General features: G+C 38.2%; 5 protein-coding genes across 7 annotated transcripts in view; 1 reads left to right on the forward strand and 4 right to left on the reverse strand.

The window, feature by feature from the left end:
• Positions 1–1,236: 1,236 nt before the first annotated feature.
• On the reverse strand, positions 1,237–3,176 carry pvalb8 (parvalbumin 8). The gene is made up of 5 exons (XM_057345999.1): positions 2,950–3,176; positions 2,485–2,549; positions 2,172–2,304; positions 1,899–2,008; positions 1,237–1,512 (listed from the first exon to the last, which is right to left on the reverse strand). Exons 2-5 carry the CDS (start codon positions 2,543–2,545, stop codon positions 1,487–1,489), a joined length of 330 nt encoding a protein of 109 aa, XP_057201982.1. The 5' UTR covers positions 2,546–2,549; positions 2,950–3,176; the 3' UTR covers positions 1,237–1,486.
• A 3,401-nt stretch (positions 3,177–6,577) lies between these two features.
• Positions 6,578–9,037, reverse strand: pvalb4 (parvalbumin 4). Its single transcript, XM_057347124.1, has 5 exons — positions 8,925–9,037; positions 8,369–8,435; positions 8,142–8,274; positions 7,007–7,116; positions 6,578–6,862 (listed from the first exon to the last, which is right to left on the reverse strand). The coding sequence occupies exons 2-5, from the start codon at positions 8,427–8,429 to the stop codon at positions 6,837–6,839; spliced, it is 330 nt and encodes a 109-aa protein (XP_057203107.1). The 5' UTR covers positions 8,430–8,435; positions 8,925–9,037; the 3' UTR covers positions 6,578–6,836.
• A 1,031-nt stretch (positions 9,038–10,068) lies between these two features.
• On the reverse strand, positions 10,069–13,016 carry LOC130562087 (parvalbumin beta-like). The gene is made up of 5 exons (XM_057346902.1): positions 12,905–13,016; positions 12,346–12,426; positions 11,312–11,444; positions 11,114–11,223; positions 10,069–10,349 (listed from the first exon to the last, which is right to left on the reverse strand). The coding sequence occupies exons 2-5, from the start codon at positions 12,404–12,406 to the stop codon at positions 10,324–10,326; spliced, it is 330 nt and encodes a 109-aa protein (XP_057202885.1). The 5' UTR covers positions 12,407–12,426; positions 12,905–13,016; the 3' UTR covers positions 10,069–10,323.
• A 1,240-nt stretch (positions 13,017–14,256) lies between these two features.
• On the reverse strand, positions 14,257–16,646 carry pvalb5 (parvalbumin 5). 2 transcript variants are annotated; one of them, XM_057346904.1, is made up of 5 exons: positions 16,548–16,646; positions 16,139–16,220; positions 15,063–15,195; positions 14,798–14,907; positions 14,257–14,464 (listed from the first exon to the last, which is right to left on the reverse strand). In XM_057346904.1, exons 2-5 carry the CDS (start codon positions 16,197–16,199, stop codon positions 14,442–14,444), a joined length of 327 nt encoding a protein of 108 aa, XP_057202887.1. In that variant the 5' UTR covers positions 16,200–16,220; positions 16,548–16,646; the 3' UTR covers positions 14,257–14,441. The 2 variants fall into 2 exon arrangements, with proteins under 2 accessions (XP_057202887.1, XP_057202888.1); XM_057346905.1 differs by lacking the exon at positions 16,548–16,646 and having other exon boundaries at positions 16,139–16,289.
• A 1,713-nt stretch (positions 16,647–18,359) lies between these two features.
• The window catches only part of lmtk2 (lemur tyrosine kinase 2), a 40,525-nt gene continuing 36,748 nt past the window's right edge, over positions 18,360–22,136 (forward strand). For both annotated transcript variants that reach the window (XM_057345094.1, XM_057345096.1), the window contains exon 1: positions 18,360–18,872. In XM_057345094.1, the coding sequence (XP_057201077.1) occupies positions 18,785–18,872 (88 nt within the window). In that variant the 5' untranslated portion in view covers positions 18,360–18,784. The remainder of the gene's footprint in view (positions 18,873–22,136) is intronic.

Genomic DNA, 22,136 nt, shown 5'->3' on the forward strand with positions numbered 1-22,136 from the left:
TCGATTATTCAATTATAAAATGCATGAGAGGTACTGCAGTGTCGGTTAAACCACACCAGACCAGCTGAACGTTGATGTAAATTCTGAAGAAATCCTCTGAGAGATCCCACATATGGTGGTACGAGGTGCATGTTATTTACATTTACAATGCAAATCATATCACTTCAGCATCCTGTCATCATAACTCATAAGTGTCCTTACACCGACATTCTTAACACATTTACATGCACTTCTCTGATTCATCCAAAACCAAAAACCTTTTGCTTTTTATTAACCATCATTTTCTCTGGACTTCTGGTGTTTGAGTTTGCATGTCGTCCTCGTGTAATATCAGGGTGGGGTGTCTAGTGGCCAACTTGTCTGGTCTAATTCTAGGCACTGTTTTGTAATTCTCAGGTATTAAAGTCAACAACGAGGTGGTTGTTTGGCAAACATGCATTTGTGTAGAAAATGCATTTATACTGCGGGTGGAATTACAGTATGTGTGGAGCCAGAAGAATAGCGACAGCAAGCTTTCATATAACAACAAGCTAAACACGGGCTAGAGGACAACAGTTTACTCGAGAGTAACCAGTCGTGCAGCAGATGTTTTCATCCAAAGCAACATGCAGCAGCTCTTTTTTTCACAGAGACAATCGCTCTGAATCAATGGTATATCTATAACTTGATATTATGCAGGTTCAGAATAAACTGGTTTTAATGCAGGGGTCGGAAATCTGAAAGCTATGATGATTGACAGTGATCAGATTTCTCATATTAATATTTGCTCAGACACACAATGTCCTTCTGCATTGTGTACCTAACCCATATGACATCACCAAGTACATTACATCACCAAGCACATTAAGCTAATGTAAACTTCAATAGTGGTTAATGGACCTGAACAATTATTTGAATAGTTTATATTGTATGAACATTGATAAAGAATATTTTTTCATGTCAATATTGATTTACATTCATTTTAGCAGGTTCTATGACCACCAGTCTTTTAGCTTTCCTGTGGCTCAGTGGTTAGAGCAAGGCACTAGCAACGCCAAGGTCATGGGTTGGATCCCAGGGGATTGCACATAGTCAGAAACAAATGTATAATGCAATGTAATGTACGTCGCTTTTCTGCCAAATGCATAAATGTACATGTAACCCAGTTTTCAAGATGTGCCTGATTATTTGCAGACAGTAAATCTCATGGTTTCCATATTTCATTGCATTACAGCAATCATGAACCACAGACAATGGTTTCAATATTTCAGCCATTTTTATTCACTTCAATAAATATCTGTAAGTTGTACATTTGGTCAATCTCATTTTGCGCCCCTCTAAACATAGATTCAAAAATGACATGAAAACTTTGGAGTGTGTGTATATGAGTGGTGATTCTACTGAGCAGGGGATCCCCGAGAACAAATAAACCTGTGTTGTAAGAAGCGGGCCCGCTGAACTGATGTCTGAGTACAAGAGAGGGGAGAAATGCGAATGGCCTGGTCGCTCAAGGCAGAACCATTGCCTGGAATTCTGCAAGAGAACAGAGGAAAGATGCATGTATGAATGAAAAATGCACAATGGCAAACTATTCTCTTATCAATTAGTGTGGTAGATTTACATTGCAAACTACAAGTCCATTCTTTCTTATAACCATTGTTGAGGCCATAGAAATAATATTGCATCAAACTACGAAAAACATAACTGACCGACTTTTATAATGCAATGAGACAAACCACTTATTTTATATTTGAGCTACTTCCAGTGATCCTCACTAAGACCACAGCTCCGCACACATGCTTGCATGCTTTTGAACTGAAGTTTACTGGACACCTGTTGGATGTTTTTCCTTCAATGTACAACGATACTATACAATACAACACTATAAACCACAACAAAAGAGGTTCAGCGATCATTACCATCGACCCCAATCTTGCCATCACTATCATCATCAGCCACTGCCAGGAAAGCCTTAGTCTCTTTATCGGTCAGCACGCGAGCACCAGCTGAGAACCTCTGCAAGAAAAACCTGCGAAAAAAACAACAACTGCCTTTCGCATTTGCACACCATTTCCAAATGCTTAATAATTCATGTGCATGGACAGTCTGATATAACAACTCGTGCGACAGAAAAGGAAGTGCATTGTTCTGCTATCGATTCTGTCGACTTCCTGCTATGAGAAAACTCTTACTTGAGTTCCTCCTCCTCAATAAATCCACTGGCATCGTTGTCCAGGATGTTAAAGATGCTCTTCACCTCCTGAGGGCTTTTCTTTGTCATGCCACACAGCTGGAAGAACTTTTTGGGACTGAAGGAGTCTGGCGCTGTCGGGGCAAAAAGACAATGAAATATTCAATGTCGCCGTGCGTTGCAAACGCCTCACAGATGACTGAGCCACACCATTCCCAACACCTTAACCGGGGAATTAGTTCTGGAATGCATTTAGACATTCAGCTGCTGATGGGGCAGAAAGCCGCTGATACAGGAGAGGCAGTGTCACTTACCTTGGCAGTCCTTGAGTGCGCTGTCGATGGCATCAGCGGAAAGGATAGATGTGAGAGACATGGTGCTGAGGAGACACGGTTTTAAATAATTAACTCATTTTAGCCAGCAGCTGTGTAATATCGCCTCTGATAATCCACTAATGCACCATTCATTTGCATGCACAAATCAGATCGGGCTAGATTCAAATAAACCAAGTTCAATTGTACACTTTGCTATGGTCACCACCAAACTAAAGTTACAGGGCGACACAAATGTGTCATTCGTAAGATGCATGCTGTGAATGTAACTTTCAGTTGAAAGAGAAATGTTCTAGCGCATGCTGTTATTTCATAAAAAAACATCCGCATGCATTTCGTTTTGAAAGAAAATGCATGCAATGTCAACACATTTGTCATTTAAAGCACGCCATTTCAAGGCACTATTCTAAAAAAGTATTTATCTGCTCCGAGAGTGCGTGCACTTACCTCGGTGATGTTCTCCTGGCAGGTGAATCAACAGAAGTAAGGCTGAGTGGTGAGTGCGAGTCCGTCCAGGTGCGATTTATATAGATTTGTATGCAGTGACAATGGGCAATTCTTGAGTTACCCGTCTGTGGATCAAATTCTGCCAGGCCCGAGCTCAAATTACTTACCTAACTAATTAACCTGTACTATTTATATCCGTTTGACTTGTGTGTGTGTGTGTATGGGCCAGCCCTCAGACATCTGTGACGCCCTTGTAAAAGGCAAATTACTGTAAGAAATGCTTTGCTGTCTACCTCTTGTCCTGCCGCATCACGGCCCTCCCATCCTACATATCCTAATACAGACATCACAAAGCAACCCACACGCTCATTCACATCCCATCCCTCTTTTCAGAAAAGCCTCTACACTCCCTTTTTCCACCTGCTTTACATGAGGTCACTCTAAATGCCTCGTTGTAATATTACGTAATTACTAAAAGAGTTTGCATTGGCAGGTGAATGCATATGTGGAGTCCCACCTTTATGTTCACTTCGCTTTATTGTTTTTTCAGATTTACAGAGACTTTACGAACCCTTTAATCTGGCCCGTAATCTCTTTTTTTATATTGTCTCTCTTGGGTCTTTGAACAGATGGGCACCATAATCCACTGCTCACCAGATGCAAAACTAATTCATAGGCATGGTCATGGACACCCGGCACACACAGACGCAGACGTTGAGAATGTCAGGATAGCTTATCCTTTCTCATTGCACCCTCCATAGGCGGCCGAACACCGGGGTATCATTTTTTCTTCGAAGGGTGCTGATTCAGGGATGCAAGGTCACCTTTTGGTCAGTGCCCAATAGCAGCGCTTAAGCACCCGGTGATCAATGTTTAAAACGCATCTGCTAGTATTATGGAGGAGGGTGCAATATGTCTTTTCTTTATGGTTTCAAGTGCAGGATAAAAACCCATACCGCTTAACTTTGTCACCAACGTCTTTTTTTCTCAAGTGAGCCACTGTGGAGTAACAGGCAACACATCCTTCATGTGTGTATAACAGATATAGCTGCAATTCTAAATGACTGAACGTGATTTATATTGACATTTTTGTGTTTTAATCTTTTTAAAGGCACAAATAAACTGGGGCGACTGAATGTTTTTACAATCTTCAAAATTTGCATCTATTTAGCTGATGCACCATGTCTGCAAACTTCTTTTCTTGAGTTAAAAGACTTTAAGGTGCAACTGAACCCAATTTAAAAAGAAAACCTTTGCTTTTGAGTTGTGCATACATAAATATGTCTGGGTGTAACAACAATACATTTAAATGAAAAATATTAATAAAATAATAAAATAAAATTAGTAAGGGATAATCCACAGCTAGCCGTGCGTTAAAGGGTTTTAATGCACGACGTGGAGACCAAGAGGTTGCCTCCGCGAAGTGCATTAAAATCCTTTATACCATGGTCTGTTTGAATACTGGATTCTGATTGGCTGGAAGGTGTGCATTAAAAGCCTTTAATGCACGGGTAGCTCCAGTCAGTTTGATTACATTTAAAATCAACTGACAAAATAACCAACATTTTCACCGGTTTGATCTAAAATGACACTGTAAACATCAATAAAAGCTTTAACTTGGGAAATAACCATGGTATAAGCGGGATAATCCACAGCTAGCCGTGGATTATCCTTTATTTAACACATGGCTAGCTGTGGATTATCCCGTTTATACCATGGTTATTTGCCAAGTTAAAGCTTTTATTGATGTTTACAGTGTAATTTTAGATCAAGCAGGTGAAAATGAATGTTATTTTCTTCAGTTAATTTGAAATGTAATCAAACTGACTAGAGCTACCTGTGCGTTAAACGGTTTTAACGCACACCTTCCAGCCAATCAGAATCGAGTATTTAAACAGACCATGGTGTAAATAAAATTAATACATTTCACTGTTTATTGTGGCCAAAACAATATGCAATAAGAATTGGATTATTTGGAGAGAAAAAATAATGCTCTTAATCAAACTTTCATTTGTTCAGTGAACAGGGAATATTTTCTTTAGACTTTTTTGTTTTCTAATGTTTTTAATCATGCGATGCAAAACTGTAGTCTACAGTGTTAAATACTGGCGCTGGATTATGTATGAGATTCTCACATACTGTTATCACAATAATCAGGCATATAAATATCACGGTTATTGCCGGTACAAGTATATTAAGTTTTTATGTATAATATCTTCCAAAACTGCAATAATCGTCAAGTTTTATACAGCAAAGTCAGCATGCCTGTTAGTGAGTGTCAGCATTTTACACATTTACATGTTCGAGAACATCACGAAAGATCTTAGCTTGGCACATGTGGGTCATGTAAATTGATTAGGATCGAACACCCGCTGTGACATGTTCTGGGACACTCCATGTGTGGGATAACCCAATGTGATGCGCGCAGAAACCCAAGAACCCGGGGTTTAAGGACACCGGATACAGAGGTGCTACTTACCCAGCAGCACTGATGTCATGGGCTATGATGATACCGCATATCCTATACGGTTACTGAGCAATCATTTATTCATTCACGTTTGCTTATATTGTTTGCAAGCACACAGTTACACTACACTGACCTCTAAGGTGTCGTTCTGTTTCTGTTCAGATGGGCACCTTTAGGGTAGTCGTGCTAAATTTCTTAAGTATGGTGATATAAGAGACGGTATGTAATGTAATGTAAAAATGTAATATAATGTAACTGTTAAACTGTTAAGAGGTAATCAGTTGTTTCATTGTTCATGTTTAGTGTGTACATTTATTTCAAAGCAATCTGCATGTCTAAAAAGGATTGTAATAAGAATGCTTGGAGCGCACTACCATTGTAAAATATCGCCATCTAGTGGACAAGTGACAGTCTCTATCTAGTATACTGTATAGTTCTTAGAATCTCTCTCTCTCTTTCTCTCTGTCACAGCTGACGGCAGGAAATAACCCAAATGCAGGCAAGACTTTAATAATATAACAAAAACTCTCTCTCTCTCTCTCTCTCTCTCTCTCTCTCTCTCTCTCTCTCTCTCTCTCTCTCTCTCTCTCTATCTATCTATCTTGTCTGCTCTCTATCTATCTATCTTGTCTGTCTGTCTGTCTGTCTGTCTGTCTGTCTGTCTATGTATATGAAGAGTTATAATAATCTAAAATCATGTTTTTTTATTGTGCGTTCCATTTAAAATAAATCAAACTGCAGCTGGTTTGTTTTGATTTACTGTAAGCCATAGTAACTCAAAAAATACAGCTAACTAACACAATAAAACACACTAAAAACATGTTTTTCGAATAAAAAAATGGAGTTATCTCATTTTGGAACCAAACTCTTCATATGTAGAATCTATCTATACATATCTATACATGTATGTATGAGTGTGTTAGAACAAAGACATTATTTAATGAATTTAATTGTTAAAGTTTATTAATCCATTCTTAATTACGTAAACAAACACATTGAACAATAAACCAACAACAACTGTCAACAAAGGTTGTCATTATTTGTGATGATGGTGATGTATCTGTTGATAGTAGTAGTATGTATCTGCTGAATTTTAAGTGAGAACCCACAATGTTTCATGTGGACGTTTCTGATCTTGAAAAAGCAAGGAAAAGAAGTGGATATTGCAAAAGAATATTTATTCTTTTCTGATCGTTCGTTCCCGTAAAAGTGCATCAGATTTTACAGTAAGCAAAATTCATATTTAAGACAGGAGACACAACCGCTACATTCACAGTCATCGTTTTTGACAGTGTGCTGCATGGGAGGAAACTTCTCATAAGCATCATGAGTATAAAAATTATTTATAATAAGTTGAAAATGGGAGGTCTTGGGCAAAGTTGTTCCTTCAGAGCAAGAGGTGTTGTTGGTCAGAAGCCATTTATGCCTTAACCAAGACAGCAAACTCTGTCAGGAGGGAAAAACAAGACGACATTTAACTTCTGAACCTAGAAATCTTGGGTTAACTTTCTGTTGCTTACAGTTAACAACATGCCATAAAGGGGATTCTAGTATGTGGAAAGCTTCAAGACAACAGTTGAAATCACTGACCATCAACTCCAATCTTGCCGTCACCGTCAGAATCTCCAGCCTTGAGGAAGATCTTGGTCTCAGCGTCAGTCAGTGCCCTGGCACCAGCGTTGAAGTTCTGCAGGAACAGTCTGTCAAACACACAGTTTATTCAGATTTTATCCAGACTGCATGAATAACATTTTGAATCATGCCATGTATAAACCAGTTTTGCTCGCTTGGTCAAATGTGTAATCCTTCCGCTACAAGTTACAGTTCCCAACAAGGTTATTTTGGTTTACTAAATTAAAATTTTGAAAACGTATTTCTGTTCATTGAAATCAAATCAAATATCGACCTAAAAATTATTGAATAAAACTTAAACTTAATGAAAAATTGAAATGTTGCCTCAAAAATAAACTGAAATAAGTTTAAAGCACTAAAATTATAATAATAAACAAAAACTAAAATAAAACAAAAATTAATTAATCTTATATCGCAACATAAAAAATAAATAAATAAATTATAAAATGACAAACGCATACACCAAAATTGGTAAAACTTTAACTAAAATTAACATAAAAATCGAATAAATAAAACATCTAAAAATAAAAGCTACTTTAAAATATTATAAACTAAATAAAACTAAAATCAAAACTATAAAAACTATGGTTCCCAGCTGGAAATTGGTACAGTGCAGCTTTTTAAATTAATAATATAATATAATATAATATAATAATATATAATATAATAATTTATTCCACCGCGATCTTCAATACTTGATTCTCATTGGTCAGTGACGACATGCTGATGTCTGTTTTCCGAAGACAACCGCTAAAACAGATAACGCTATTAAGTAATTTTTCTGGTAGTATATTTAATGTATCACTCTGCTGTTTCTTTTCTCGTGCCAGGTCTGAATTTGTTACACATATTTCGTTTCCAATAACTTACTCGTCATGTGGCAAATAGCCGTGTAATAAACGAGATCATGTAACTTACATCTAGCTAATTGTTAGCAAAACAAACCCCTGAAGGATGCTGAGCATCGCGATGCTCAACTGCTGGATTTGCATTGCATGATATCATTATTTTTTTATTTGTTTGGACTTATATAACGTGTCTATTTCCCTATGAATAAAAGCTATTATTATTTATGAATAATGTGAATTGTTACTTGAGTTCATCCTCCTCAATGAAGCCACTCTTGTCTTGATCAATGATTGCGAAAGCCTTCTTGACGTCGTCAGAGGACTTGCTGGTCAGGCCGACCTTGGCGAAGAATGCCTTGTGGTTGAAGGAGTCAGCGGCTGTGCGTGAAATATAGAAAAGAGGTAAATAGACACCCCGCTTAAAAGGAAGACAGACTGTTAAACATCTAAGTGCAGGTGTTAAATGACTCACCCTTGCATGCCTCCAGTGCTGCAGTGATGTCAGCGGCGTTCAGGACTGCGGCGAATGCCATCTTTTGCTAAACGGTAAAACGTCTCATTAAAACAGAAAACGACACATGACACCACACATCAAAAAACTTCCTAATTTACTACATCATTACTTTTCTCCAATACCTTAATCCAACTGGTCTGATGTGTCCTTCATTTACATATACATAAGCATGCATTTGATTTTGCCATCATCTGAGCACTTTTCTGTCATGCAATAGGATGACCCGTAAAACCCCGTAAATAGGACAGCAATGTCACATGTGGATGTGATTTATGAGGATGTTAAATCCCAAAGGGTCCAGCATGTGACCATGAGGTCCTCTTAAAAATAATCACCGGGCTAAGAAAGTCCAGAGCAGATTCGCATTTTGATGATGAGAAATTTAAAGATGCTGTAAAGAAGTGTTTAACACCAGGTTCCAATTCTGCTAGTTCTCATTGCTCCAGTGTGAAACTCAGGATGTGTCGGTGGTCCTTTGTGTCCGTGGATAGACTGTGTCCCAGTGTAAACTCACCTCTGTCGTCTTTTGGTGCTGAAGGTAGTTTCAGAAGACTCGAGCTGTGAACTGCAGTGGTCTCCGGCCCCCGATCTCTTCCTTATATACCTCCAGTGACTCTAAATATGAATCATAATGTAACGGACACCCGCCGGACAAGGGGCCATTGACATGCGCCCAGCAGACACCCTGTACTATATTTATCTTCAAAAGTGATGATGCTTAAAAGGTGCGCTTGAAAAAAGTCCATCATATACTTGAATGCTAATAATACCCGCTGCTTGGACATGGTCACTCGGTTGGAAGGACTTCATGAAGAAACTTCTTTTCCAGTCTGCTCTAAAGAAAAGTGTTGTTTAGTTCTGGGTGTGGACTTTTGTTGTCGATATCTTAAAAGACTGCTTTTAAATCTTTTCCACATGTTTTGAAATATTTAGCGCAACTGTTTTGTTGCAGAGATTGCACATGATATTTTGAGTAAATTCATTTGGAAAGCTAAAGTATATCAATCTAGATTTCACTATTAAAATGTTATCAGAATTAGCCCCAGCTTTTAATTCTTCACTTTTGGATTGAATGTTCTCTTGGTTTTTAGGGCTGCATGATACAATTGTTTTCATTATATCACTATGTTTTGCTTCAGTATTTATAGCTATTTATGTGTATGTTTGAATAAAACATTCAAGTTGAACTGAGTATGCCGTTGACCTGAGAGATGCTGGTTTCAAACAGCAGGTGGAAGCACAGTTCTCTGTATTTTACTTTTTGTTTAAGGAACAGGAGAGATGCAGCAGACTATCAGTTCTACTCTCTGATAAGTACATTTCAGCGGTTTTATAATTATAGTTAGCAGCGCTTGCCAGTTACCTTAATAAAATCACACCCGGTGGCAAACGTTTAACAGGTTTTGGAGGGCTAAACTTGGCCAGGGCTAAACTTTGTTCCTGTGCTCGGGGAGCTATTCTGAGCATTTAGGAAGCTGCCGTGGACTCTAATTGGGCATGCAAAAACTATCCCCTGCAAATCCCTTCCGGGCCTTCCCTCACCCCGCCATGTGCCAAGAGCGGCCACTTCCTGCAGGACATCCCTGACTATCGGAGAACCCTCCGTTAACGCCAACAGCGCAAGCCAGAAAGAGTAAGAAGTTTGCTGCAACGACATATTACACCAAAACTAGATTTATTCCTTGTTTTCACTCGTGCATTCAAGATTGTTCATTTGCACAAGCCAGTGGGCTTGAAAAACATCCAACTAACACAAGCAACAGCCTATCTAGACAGCCTACTCGAAATCGAGTAAACCGCCTAAACGTCATTCATAAATAAGACATATGTATAAAAAAGTCGAGCTGAGAAAGGTGAGAGCTGTCGTGAGTTCTGGTTCCTTGCATACGGAAGGGTCTTGGTCAGATGAATGTTTAAGCCTTTACAAGAGCAGCAAACTCTGTGAGACAAAGATGAGATTAAGATTAGTGAATGATCTATAAGGTACAGCAGAGTCAACTGTAAAACTAAAATTTCAATGTCATCATATTTGGATAAAGGTAAAAAAACACACAAGCAAGGTTTACAGTAAACTGAAAGATTGAGCTTTTGTTAGGTTATCACTTTTGTGGAGGCCGGGTTCTCTTTAAAATCAACGTTCTGACATTTTTGCATTTCGCTGTTTTATCACACTCTAAAAAATGCTTGGTAACTCATTTTCAACTATAGCGTTAGGTCAAAAAGGGACAAACGCAACCAAATATATTTACTTATATTACTGACCCAACAATGGGTTAAAATAACTTAGCATTTTGGATTGAAACAACCCAACGTAGGTTAAATTACAACCCCAAGATTGGGTTTTACTTTTTTGAGCCCATGCTGGGTTGAAACTCTCATGTCATTTTAAACTTGTGTGACTTTCTTTCTTTGGCAGACCCCAAGAAATTTTAAAAATTGTCAGTATCCAAAGCAAACAAGATTGGCCCCCATTGACTTCCATTGCATGAACACAAAACCACTGCGACATTTTACAAAATATCTTCTTTTGTGTTCCACTGAAGAAAGAGTCACATACAGGTTTTGAATGACATGAGGCTGAATAAATGCAGATTTTTTGGGTGAACTGTTACTTTAATACTGGCAGATTTGTCCATAGTTTAGCCAAGACAAGATCTCGGTCACTTGCTGGACCTCATGCAAGTAAGATCTGATTTCTCGTACCGTCAGCTCCAATTTTGCCATCACCATCACTGTCACCAGCGGCGAGGAAGGCCTGGGTCTCTTTGTCTGTCAGAACCCTGGCATTAGCCTTGAAGTTCTGCAGGAACAGCCTGTAGGAAGAGCAGAGCCATGTGACTTAGATTAGCCTAGTATAACCAACATGATTTCTGAAAAGCACATGATTGACTTGGGTCTTACTTCAGCTCCTCCTCCTCAATGAAGCCACTGTTGTCCTGGTCAATGATGGCGAAAGCCTTCTTGACCTCATCGGAGGACTTGGCGGAAAGGCCGACCTTGGCGAAGAAGGCCTTGTAGCTGAAGGAGTCAGCGGCTGTGTGGGGAGAGTGCCACAATAGATGTTATTTACCGATGACACATTACAAAAGAAAACAAAGAGAACATTTATCAAATAGAATGCAAGATTTACATACATTTACAACTTTGCAATGTACATTCTTCAGGTTTTATTTGTAAAAATTATTGGTGTAAAGATATTCTGTGGCATAATATTGTGATACAACAAATTAATATGTATTGTAGAGGCGTATTGTAGATTTTTTTTACAAAATTGACATCTACTCGATCCTATATTGTTGAGCTGCCAACATGTGACCTGCAACACTAAAACTATTATATTTAATGTTTTGTTGTTTTATTTGTGTGCTTTTCTTAGGGTTCGCTCTTAAGGCTTAGCTTTCGTATACATTTCTTAGTTTTTTGTTAAAGTTCATTTTATTTTCCAATGCCATACCTATTCAATTTGTATTCGTTTACATGCAGAAAGCTCAATTAAACCTGTCAATTCTATAACAAGTTGTTTATACATTTTCTTTATGTTTTGGGAAAAATCAGATGAAATTTCAGTTTCTTTTTTTATTTAGTTTAAAATATTGTGATACTATCATAATTGTGTTTTTTTTCACAAAAAGTTTCGTGAATTTTATCTTAGACTGAATATATAATTACACATCTATAAAATTGAATTATTTCCTAAAAGCCATTTTAAATATAATTTCTAAGCATCTCACTTAAAAAAAAAAAATCTCAAATATTTTACTATTGTCTGTATTACCGCTTGGTCTTGTGTTAAATTCAAAATAATTTAAAATCTTAAATATAAATATATAAATAGAGTAGACTGACTACTGATCTGAGTATTTAAAAAAAATCTTTGTTTGCCAATAAAGTTTTAATGAAAGTTTGTTGCATTTAATAATCACTTGGTCTCTTACCCTGGCAGGCAGCAAGAGCTGCGTCCACATCAGCGGCAGCGAGCAAAGCAGCAACAGCCATCTTAATTGGTTCTGATGAAGCTGAAAAAACCAAGATGACCCTTCAAACTTCAATGATCTCGATCCATGCAATGACATACACATAGAGAAGCACACGTCAAAATCTGCATTTCCTCTTTATAGTGCCTACAATTTGCATCACACATCATGGACTGTGCTGTCTAAAGCCCTCTAAACCGTAGCTCACATCGGATACATCTACCCTGATTGAGTCGCATCAGACAGGTGAGAGATGCCTGCCCTGGAAAAGCCAGAAGCACCGCTGATGCATTCTTACAGTAAAACAAATCAAATCAGCCCTTATGTTTTACTCAAACAGCTAGTTATCCTCAGTGATCCCGCCCATCAACAAGTATTTTCCAAAGTCTCCGGTCTTTAGTGCCGACCCAAAGCATCCATGCCTCTCCATCGCCAATATAACATATTCCAAAGAGTGCTGTGAGGATGTTTCTCTGAGAAGACCGTCATAAAGAATTAGCATGACTTGATCCAGACTCACCTTGTGCTTTTCAAAGGCGAGTGAAAACCGAAGGAGTTAGTCGAGGTGTGACCAACACTCATGTGGGACCCTGCTTATATACTCTAGACCATTTACAGGAATTTGATGCTCAGTAACGGATACTGCGTGTAGGACTAGGTTAGCTCGAAAAAATGTGTCCAGTAGTCAAGTTGGGCTATTTTTAGTGGCACAAACGAAGTTCAGAACCATGTGTGGGACCCTATAGACATCACATAAGGCCCCCCTCCCAGAGCCAGCTCGGGTGAACCAAGCGTCCATTCACACCTTTTCATACCACTCGACATTTTGTAAGATGTCCACGTGTTTGCGTCCGTTCCGTCTTACTTTAAAACCTCAATTTGGAATAAACACGGGTTGTGCAGTATAACAGATGTATTGCTGATGTACGTCTGATTGCGTGGATCGTGTTTCTTTTCCAGGTTAGAAACTTTGCACGGAGAGCCGTGGTGCAACGTGTGCCTCAAAGCCGTAAATCATGTCATGGAGATATGAATAATTCCCACATGAACACTTTGTGAACACTTTTACACTTTAGCACGAGTATGTTTGACTTACGTTGGATTATATTGTGTTGATGATATCATGATGTTTGTGAATTATTATGAATGAAACCTTTATAACACTCTTTACATGATATATTAGACTGATTCAACAACCCTAAAGCTTAAAGCGATAGTTCACCAAGTCATTATTTACTTGTCATTACAAACCCGTATGACTTTCTTTCTTTCACAGAACACAAAAGTAGATATCTTGAAGAAAGTTGGTAACCGAACAGCGCCGGCAACCATTCACATCTATTGTATGGACACAAAACCAATGCAAGTGAATGGGTGCCGGTTAACAACGTTCTTCAAAATATCTTCTTTTGTATTCAGTGGAAGAAAGAAAGTCAAGCATGTTTGAAATGACACGAGGGTGAGCAAATGATGACAACATTTTTATTTTTGGGTGAACTATCACTTTAAGGCCCGGTTTCACAGACGCGGTTTGGCTTAAGCCAGGACTACGCCTTAGTTGAATTAAGATATTATGTTGCTTTTACAACAATGCCTTAGAAGAATACATTACTGGTGTGCATCTCGAGACAAAACAACGGCACTGACATATTTTAAGATATTTCTGGGCAAGATATTTTCAGTTATGACAGGTCAAACATTCATTTTAGTCTGGGATTAGCCTTAAACCTCGTCTGTGAAACCGGCCTTTTTCATTGATTCAGTTTTTTTATTAATTAAACTTGCTTTCCCTTTTTGCGTTTTTTGTAATGTTGTTTTTCTATACAAAAGACCACACAAAACAATAGTTGGTGAAAGTTTTATTGAGCAGTTTCTAATCAACAGTTACAGATGAAAATTTCAATTGATTTATTTTTAATCCCAAACAAGATTTGAACAGTCACGACAATGACTTTCTATGCAGACCGACACACATCGAAAAGCAACACCGATGATACATGCGAAATAAATAAGAGAAACGCGTGAAATGAATCCGCCTGGAAGCTCAGGCCGCATTTTCATTTCAGCAAGGCGCAGAATTCTGTGAAAGAGAGAGAAAACGTAGACTTCATTCATACTGTCAGAGCAGATCTGGCAGTCATAAATATCAAAGACTCAAAGACCTATAATGACAGAGGTGTTAATTTGACTGGGGAGGAAGAGATTCCCATCAGAGAATTCATAGTCTTTCAAGGCAATCAGTATGTCTGTGTGTGTTTAAGTGTCTTGAATTGATCTAAATCTCATATGTACTGTGCTGATCAATCCCAAAGGATCAACAGGAGCCAGACAGTTAAGGAGCGGCCCGGCAGGTTTCTATAGGAGTACAGCCCCCAAGGCCTATTGAGGAGGGCCTTGTGCTGATTCGGCTTACCTTCCATCCCAATTTTGCCATCTCCATCACAATCTCCAGCTGCCAGGAGAGTGTTGGTCTCAGCCTCGCTGAGCTCTCGGGCCCCTGAGCAGAAGTTCTGGAGGAAGCGTCTGGAGACACAATCAAAGAACAGACAAATACAAATAATCACACGGAGGTTCGCTGTGTGCTTTCAGTCTCATCTAATAGAGATGCAGTATTGTACCTAAACATAACACAAAAAAGAAAAGCCCCAAACTGCAATGTAAAAGTGGTAAAAGTTTACTTCAGCTCTTCCTTTTCAATATATCCACTCTTGTCTTGGTCCAGAGCCTTGAAAACCTTCTCCCCATCTGAACCGCCTTTACCCTTCAGTCCAACTTGATCAAAGAATGACTTGTAGTTGAAACTTCCAGGAGCTGAAGGCAACAAAATACAGAGATTGAGAGAATGAGAGAGACTTCAACCAAAACAAACTATCAACTAAATATTTCTTGGAAAATTGAACTAATAAAAAAATAACCCGTTTTGACTCATTTTAATAGTTGCACAGTTAATCCCAAATATAAGTGAAACATTTAAAAGTGAGGTCTTTGTGTCCTTGTATAGAAATGTAGCAAATTTGACATGTGATGAAGTGTTTGAATAAAACCACAGATATTTGCATTTGTCTAGACTAGTGGTTCTCAAACTTTTTCGTTGTAAGGCCCCCTTTGTGTTAAGTGCATCGCTTTGCGGCCCCCCATATAAAGACGTATAATCTTAAACTTAGAATTTTAATTAAACCAAAAACATTCAGTTATACAATGCTGGAACCTCAATTCTTTTGGTTAGTGGTGTCATTTTTCTGATGTTTGATTGCATAAAATCTATGATAAATTTCTATATTTCATAAAATGCCACAAAATCTGTGGCCCCCCTGGATCCATCTTGGGGCCCCCCAGGGGGCCACGGTCCCCAGTTCGAGAACCACTGGTCTAGATGGTGTGCTAAATTGGACATCATGTTTTGGAAATGACAATTAAGCACGATTGCTATGGGAAATTTGCATGAGTGGTGCGTGTGTGTGGTCTTGGATGCTCGGCACAAACACGTTGGTATCCTGGTGGCAACTGTTCCCCAGCCCCCTGGCTGCCTGGATACCTGGATCCATCCATCCCCAATGCACGGGCCTGTGGGATCGCTCTCTATCTGCAGCTGTAACTTCTGAGGCTGCAAATGTGTCTCTGCTGTTACTGACAATAGCACAACTGTATTGCGTGTCGGACACACTCAAGCACGCATGAGTGTGTCCGATGCAGTTGTAGATGAATACAAATTTAGTGTGTTGATAGTGCTGTGTGTGTGGCTGCTTTAACTCACATTGGCAAGCCTGGATAGCAGCGGAGATGTTCTCTTGTTTCAGAATTCCGGAAAGTGCCATGCTTCTCCAAAACTATAAATGCTTCAAACAAACAGTAAAATAAAAAAGTCACCACATCAGGACCACATGTTTTATATCTGCCCGCTGTACTTGCATTTTTTTAATAGCATCAGCAAACACTCTACAAAAATGAATGAAATCCCAGTTTTAGTCCAACCTTATACAAAGAAATATTACACGAAGAAAGGATCAGATAAGAAACATATAGATGTCAAAATACACCTCCTCAACCTAGAACCTCCCAGAAAACATCAAGTAATGAAAAACATAATTTCCGCAGACATGAAATCCACTAGTCTACCTGACAATGCCAGCAAGCGGGTTCACGTGTTAGAAAAAGGTACTGACCTTCGTTTGTGGAAACGAACCGGTTGTGGAAGGTTGTGGAAGTGATGTGTGAATGTCTGTATCCTCTGGAACAAGGAAAACTCAGAGACCCTCTCCTTTACTTCTGTGATCGAAAGTGCGCAGAGACCGCGAGGTTCGTGCCCTTAAACCCACGGAGGTCTTCCTTATGCCAAAACACCTCCCTCCTCATTAACTAATCCGAGGGGATCATTTCTGACAACTATTGGTCTGAAAGGATGAGATTTTTGCATATACCCTTGAAGGACTCAGGTGAGCTCTAAGGTCATTGGCTATCAGGTACTACTGGGACATAGAGTGATGCTGGCAGGATGCAAACAGCTTGACTGCCTTTGTTCTGCATTGTGGAGGAGAGATAATAGCACATAAAATAAAATCATCACAATAAGTGTTGTCAATGTTATACAAACTGAAAGTGATCTTGCCTTTAAGATAAATTTGATGGCTATAATGGTAGCCACTCCTATTTTTTCTCGGAACATTTCCACAAAACTAGGTTTTCAAAGGATTTTCCTTATAACGGGTCTAAATGTTAAATACTAATATATAAATGGCACAAAAATAAGCAGACTTTAAAAATATTTAAACACTTAATCCACATATATGTTAATGACAGAACAAATATGAAATCAAGTGATCTTGAAGAATAGCATTCCCTAATGTTTGTCCATTGTTTTTGTAATACACTGCACTTTGCTGGGGCACCTGTGTGAAAGATACTAACTTCATACATAAAAGTCACATTAACACTAGTTGAAAGTAGTTGGAGAAATGCTCAGAAGTGAAGTTGGTGCTGAAAAGTAATGAACACATACCGCTTTGCTTGATTTTTTTAGTGTTTAATGCAATGAAATTAATAGAAAACAAACCGAAAGATATAGAAACTTTACAACGCCTAAATGTTTTAAGATTTTTATATAACCATTCAAATGAACAAATCTGTGTTAAATCATTTGTACAGACGGTCAGATTTGCTGGTATAGTTCGTGCATGAGTGTATGCCATTACTAGACCAATTGTAACATATTAAGAAATAATGAAATGTATAAAATGTGCTTGTATAAGAGCAGCTATTGACCGGTACAGTACACAAAAAGGGGAATGGGTGTGTCTGGAGAATGGACACATGCGACCAATTGCATAGTATCGATTATAATATTATTAGACACTATAACTATTAGAAAACACATTGACTGGCATGCTTTTTATAATCTTAAAAATATTTTATTCTCAAATAGGATGCTTAAATGTTTGAAATTATATTTGAAGAAAAAAATAGCTTTTTTACCAACCAATTCATTTCTTTCATTAGAAAGCTCAAATTTTATTTAAAAACATTGGAAAATTCTAAATGTTATAATTATTCTAAATAATAAAATTATTTCTACATTTTATTTTGACATTTTTAAATGGATTAGACTAGACAGAAAAAACAGCCAATAAGAGCCAAAAATAGATTTTAGGATGATAGTCTACCCCAACAACCTGCTTGATGATGACATAACATTTCTGAAAATTATAGACAAAGACAAATCTACACTGAACATTATTTTGGCAATGTAATAAGAATAAGAATAATTATTAATATCGATTAATATCGAGTTGAGAAAAAACAAGCCGGTAAATGCTTATGAGACTGTTCATCTCTGTATGACAGCACATTATAACAGTTTAAAGCAGATTTTCTCTCATAATGAAATAAACTACCATGAATAACTCGAGCAGGCGATGTGTCGGCTTCCGTCACCTTCGCCCGCGCGTGCGGCGCGCATGACGCGACGCGACGTTTGACGTCAGGAAACATGGCGCTCGTACGGAAAGGTGATGCTGGAGCACTGTGTTTACTGCGCTTTTGATTTCTCCATCAACCTCCGAGCTTTACAATGCCGGTGAACGACACATCGGCACATTTAATCGTCCTAGAGAGGTAGTGAACACACGAGAGAGTTTAAACGATGACAAATCGCCGCAAATAAGACGCCCGGAAGCGGTTAGCATTAGCTTAGTTTCACGAACATCACAGGACTGTCGTGCTAGCTAAAGCTGATGACACAACATATGAGACGCACGAGGCAAAATGTGTCTTTGACAAAACCGATGTAGATATATAGATGTGTAAAGATATAGACGAACGAGTTCATGCGTCGTTTGCGTTATTTATCGAGGTGTAAAAGCTCGTCGTAGGTGGTTGAGGTAGCGGATTAGCCGCAGTGCTGAGGATGGAGGCTCTCCGTGGAGGGGTGTGTGTGTGTTTACTGGGATTTGCCACACTCGCACAAGCTGCTCCAGTCTCATATGAACACTCAGGTAAGATGACAACGTGTGTCTGCTGCTTTCACTCATGTTGTCTCGAAAGGGAGCTGCCTACCTAGATAGGAAATCTGTGTATATGCTGTCTGCCTAACCTGCTTCGACAGCTGTGTTTGTGTTGACAGCTGAGGATAAAGGTGCACTGCCTACCTCAAAAAACATTCACCAATGTAAATAAATAAAAATAGAAAATAAATCATGGTACTTTTATTTGTTAATAATGTCAGCAGGTGAATTGAAAGTTGACCTCCCAGTAAACAAACCACATTGTGTCCAAATCTATGAAACAATCAACAAATGACTTATCATATTATAGCTCTGAATAGGAAGAAATGGCCTTATATGCTTAACCCCATTGTGTTTATAGGTGACTTTTGAGTGATTTTTCTGGTGGCCTGTTTCCTCATTACACTTAGAAAAGTTACAGTAAGGCAAATCATAAACCCAAGCATTCCACTTCTTATCAGTGGTAAATGATTTACTCTGTAAAAAGGTCTTTCATCCGGGTCATTTTCTGATCACAGGCTCTTTATACTCATAGTTGATAACAAAGGGATCATGGTCATGTGATGAGTTTTATTAAAATCACCGTCAAGGTCCATTTGGCTTTGTCTTACACTAAACACATTTTTTCTGAGTATTTACTGATGGTCTCGATCATTTAGGGCAGCTGTCAGGGAAGCAGTCCTGGCTAATAGCTAGCTGTAAGCCAAATGGAGCAATGTCGTTGCTTTGGTTTCCTGATCTTGTAAGTAAGTGGAAGCGAGCATGGCGGAAAATATAAGAACGCTTGGAGCTCTCAGAGCTGATGTGTGGGTGGGCTTTGGTTTTCAAAATAAGTAATGGAGTAATGAGTTATATAAAATAATGCTGTTTGTAGGCTTCGCAAGTCATGACAAAAGTCACTTGGCTACTGCAGTGCATTAGACAAAAAGTTTATTAAGAAAAGTAACAATGACATTTATTGTGCTTTCACGGATGTGACACCAGCACATTTACAGCACGGATGAACCAGGGGTTTTATACAGAGGTGGACAGTAACGAAGTAAATTTACCTGAGTACTGTACTTAAGTACACTTTTTGAGTATCTGTACTTTACTTGAGTATTACTTTTTCTGAGTACTTGTACTTTAACTTCACTACATTTGAAAGACAAATATCATACTTTTTACTCCACTACATTTATAAAAAGGTCCAAAAGTAGAAATTGGGTTCTATGCAGCGGGGTTTCCTGTGTGCGCAATTAATCTGGCTTGCGAACTGCCAGGACCTTTTAATGTTGCCAAGTATTTCAGTTTTTCTAAGCACGCAGTTTTCCGGCAAGCTTTGAATGGCCATTTGGCAGATTTTTTAACGCAAATCTGGCAACTCTGGGATCTTCCCCGCTAAACTAATGTAAACGTAGGCGCTGCTACACCATTCATAGCGCTCTAAAAAGGCAAATAGAACAATAAAAGACGAAAAAGGCACATGTTAAAGTGTGGTGTAAGCATCTGTGGGTTACGATCAGTCAAAGAACATAGAAACATCGTCATGAAAATGATCGGCATAACGGCTAAACGGTAAATAAGCATCACATACACCTTGAGCTACGCGTGCGTGTTAACTTCTGATTAGCTGCTATATCATTTAAAGCGATTTGGAAAATGAATGATGTTTTTACTGAAGTAACTATAGTTGAAGTATTCCTGTTGAAATAAAAACAATAGAACCCTGCGCAAAATACAACAGAAAATGTAATGGATTTAATGGTTATAATGGGAATTGTACTATGGATACTTGTCTACTTGTATGTGATGGATTCTATTGGTGGGATGGTATCCTATTGAAATAAAACCCAAAACACACTACAAACAGGAATTTAATTTAAAAATCTCATTCTAGTTAAAAATTCATTGTTTTTTTCAGCAGGGATGGTATTTGCAGTAAAACCACAGTATCCACAAATTTACCATTTTCTATATATAGGAACCATACTCCAATTAATAAACTTTAGTAAAACCACAGCAACTAAACATACCATAGTTTCATTATACTAGCTATAGTTTATGTTTGTAGTTAAATTATGGTAATACAAATGGTACTAAATCCAACAAACACATGGCTTCTACACTTTACTATTTACAAGAACCTTACTACTTACTGGTAAATTGCTGCTAAAATTGGTAAAGGGAATATACAAAATAAAAGAACACTGCTCATAAATACATATAGGCCTAGGGGGCTAATGAGGATAATTAGGCTAAATGATAATACAGAATTATATCTAAACTAAACATATATATGCTAAACATATAAAACTCTTAAAGGAGTTGCTCACTGAAAAATTTGCCCCCATTGACTTTCCATAGTAGGAATAAAAATTACTATGGAAAGTCAATGGGGGCAAATTTTGAAGTGAACTACTCCTTTAATACCACTGATACTGTGAGCTACTCAGTGTATTCAGTAGGTTGCTTCAGAGGCATAAGGTATACGACAATAAAACAATGCACAACTGACATAAAGGAAATTTACTTTTAATACTTGAGTACTTTTAAAAGCACGTACTTCTGTACTTTTACTTAAGTAAGAATCTGTCTTTACAACTTTTACTTGTAGTGAAGTAATATTTGACCAGTAGTATCTGTACTTTCACTCAAGTAAGGAAGTTGTGTACTTCGTCCACCTCTGGTTTTATACTGCCCATGTTCATTGTTTTAACTGTAATGCACCACAACAGCCAAGTGACTTGCGTGACCCACCGTATTCCCCTGTGCTACCCACTTGAGGGGCGCAATCCACAGTTTGAGAACCCAAACCTCTGATCTAAAGGTCCATGCATCGCACGTCATGGCCACTCAGCAGAGGTAAGGGATGTTTTTACACTTATCCTTACAGAAAACCCCCGGTGGTGCACAGCATGTTGCATTTCTAGCTCTACTTTTTACATTTTCTATTTAAGGTATTGCAATATATCGCAGATGTGTATCGAAATACATAGCAATATATTGTATCGTGACCCATCTATTGTGATATGTATCGTATCGGGAGGCACTTGCCAATACACAGCCCTACTAGATAGGTACATTTTCTGAAGAAAATGTGAGTGATGCTTTGTGGAAAACCGCGAACGCTAATATCAAGTTAAAACATCAAATTATCATGATTAACCATGATGTTAACATGTATTAGCATGATCTTAACATGATATGCATGTTAATAACATGAGGTTAACACAATTAGCATGTTGCTAACATTCTGTTAACACGATTAGCATG

This window comes from Triplophysa rosa, linkage group LG11 (genome assembly GCF_024868665.1).
Source record: "Triplophysa rosa linkage group LG11, Trosa_1v2, whole genome shotgun sequence".
Taxonomy (NCBI): Eukaryota; Metazoa; Chordata; class Actinopteri; order Cypriniformes; family Nemacheilidae; genus Triplophysa; species Triplophysa rosa.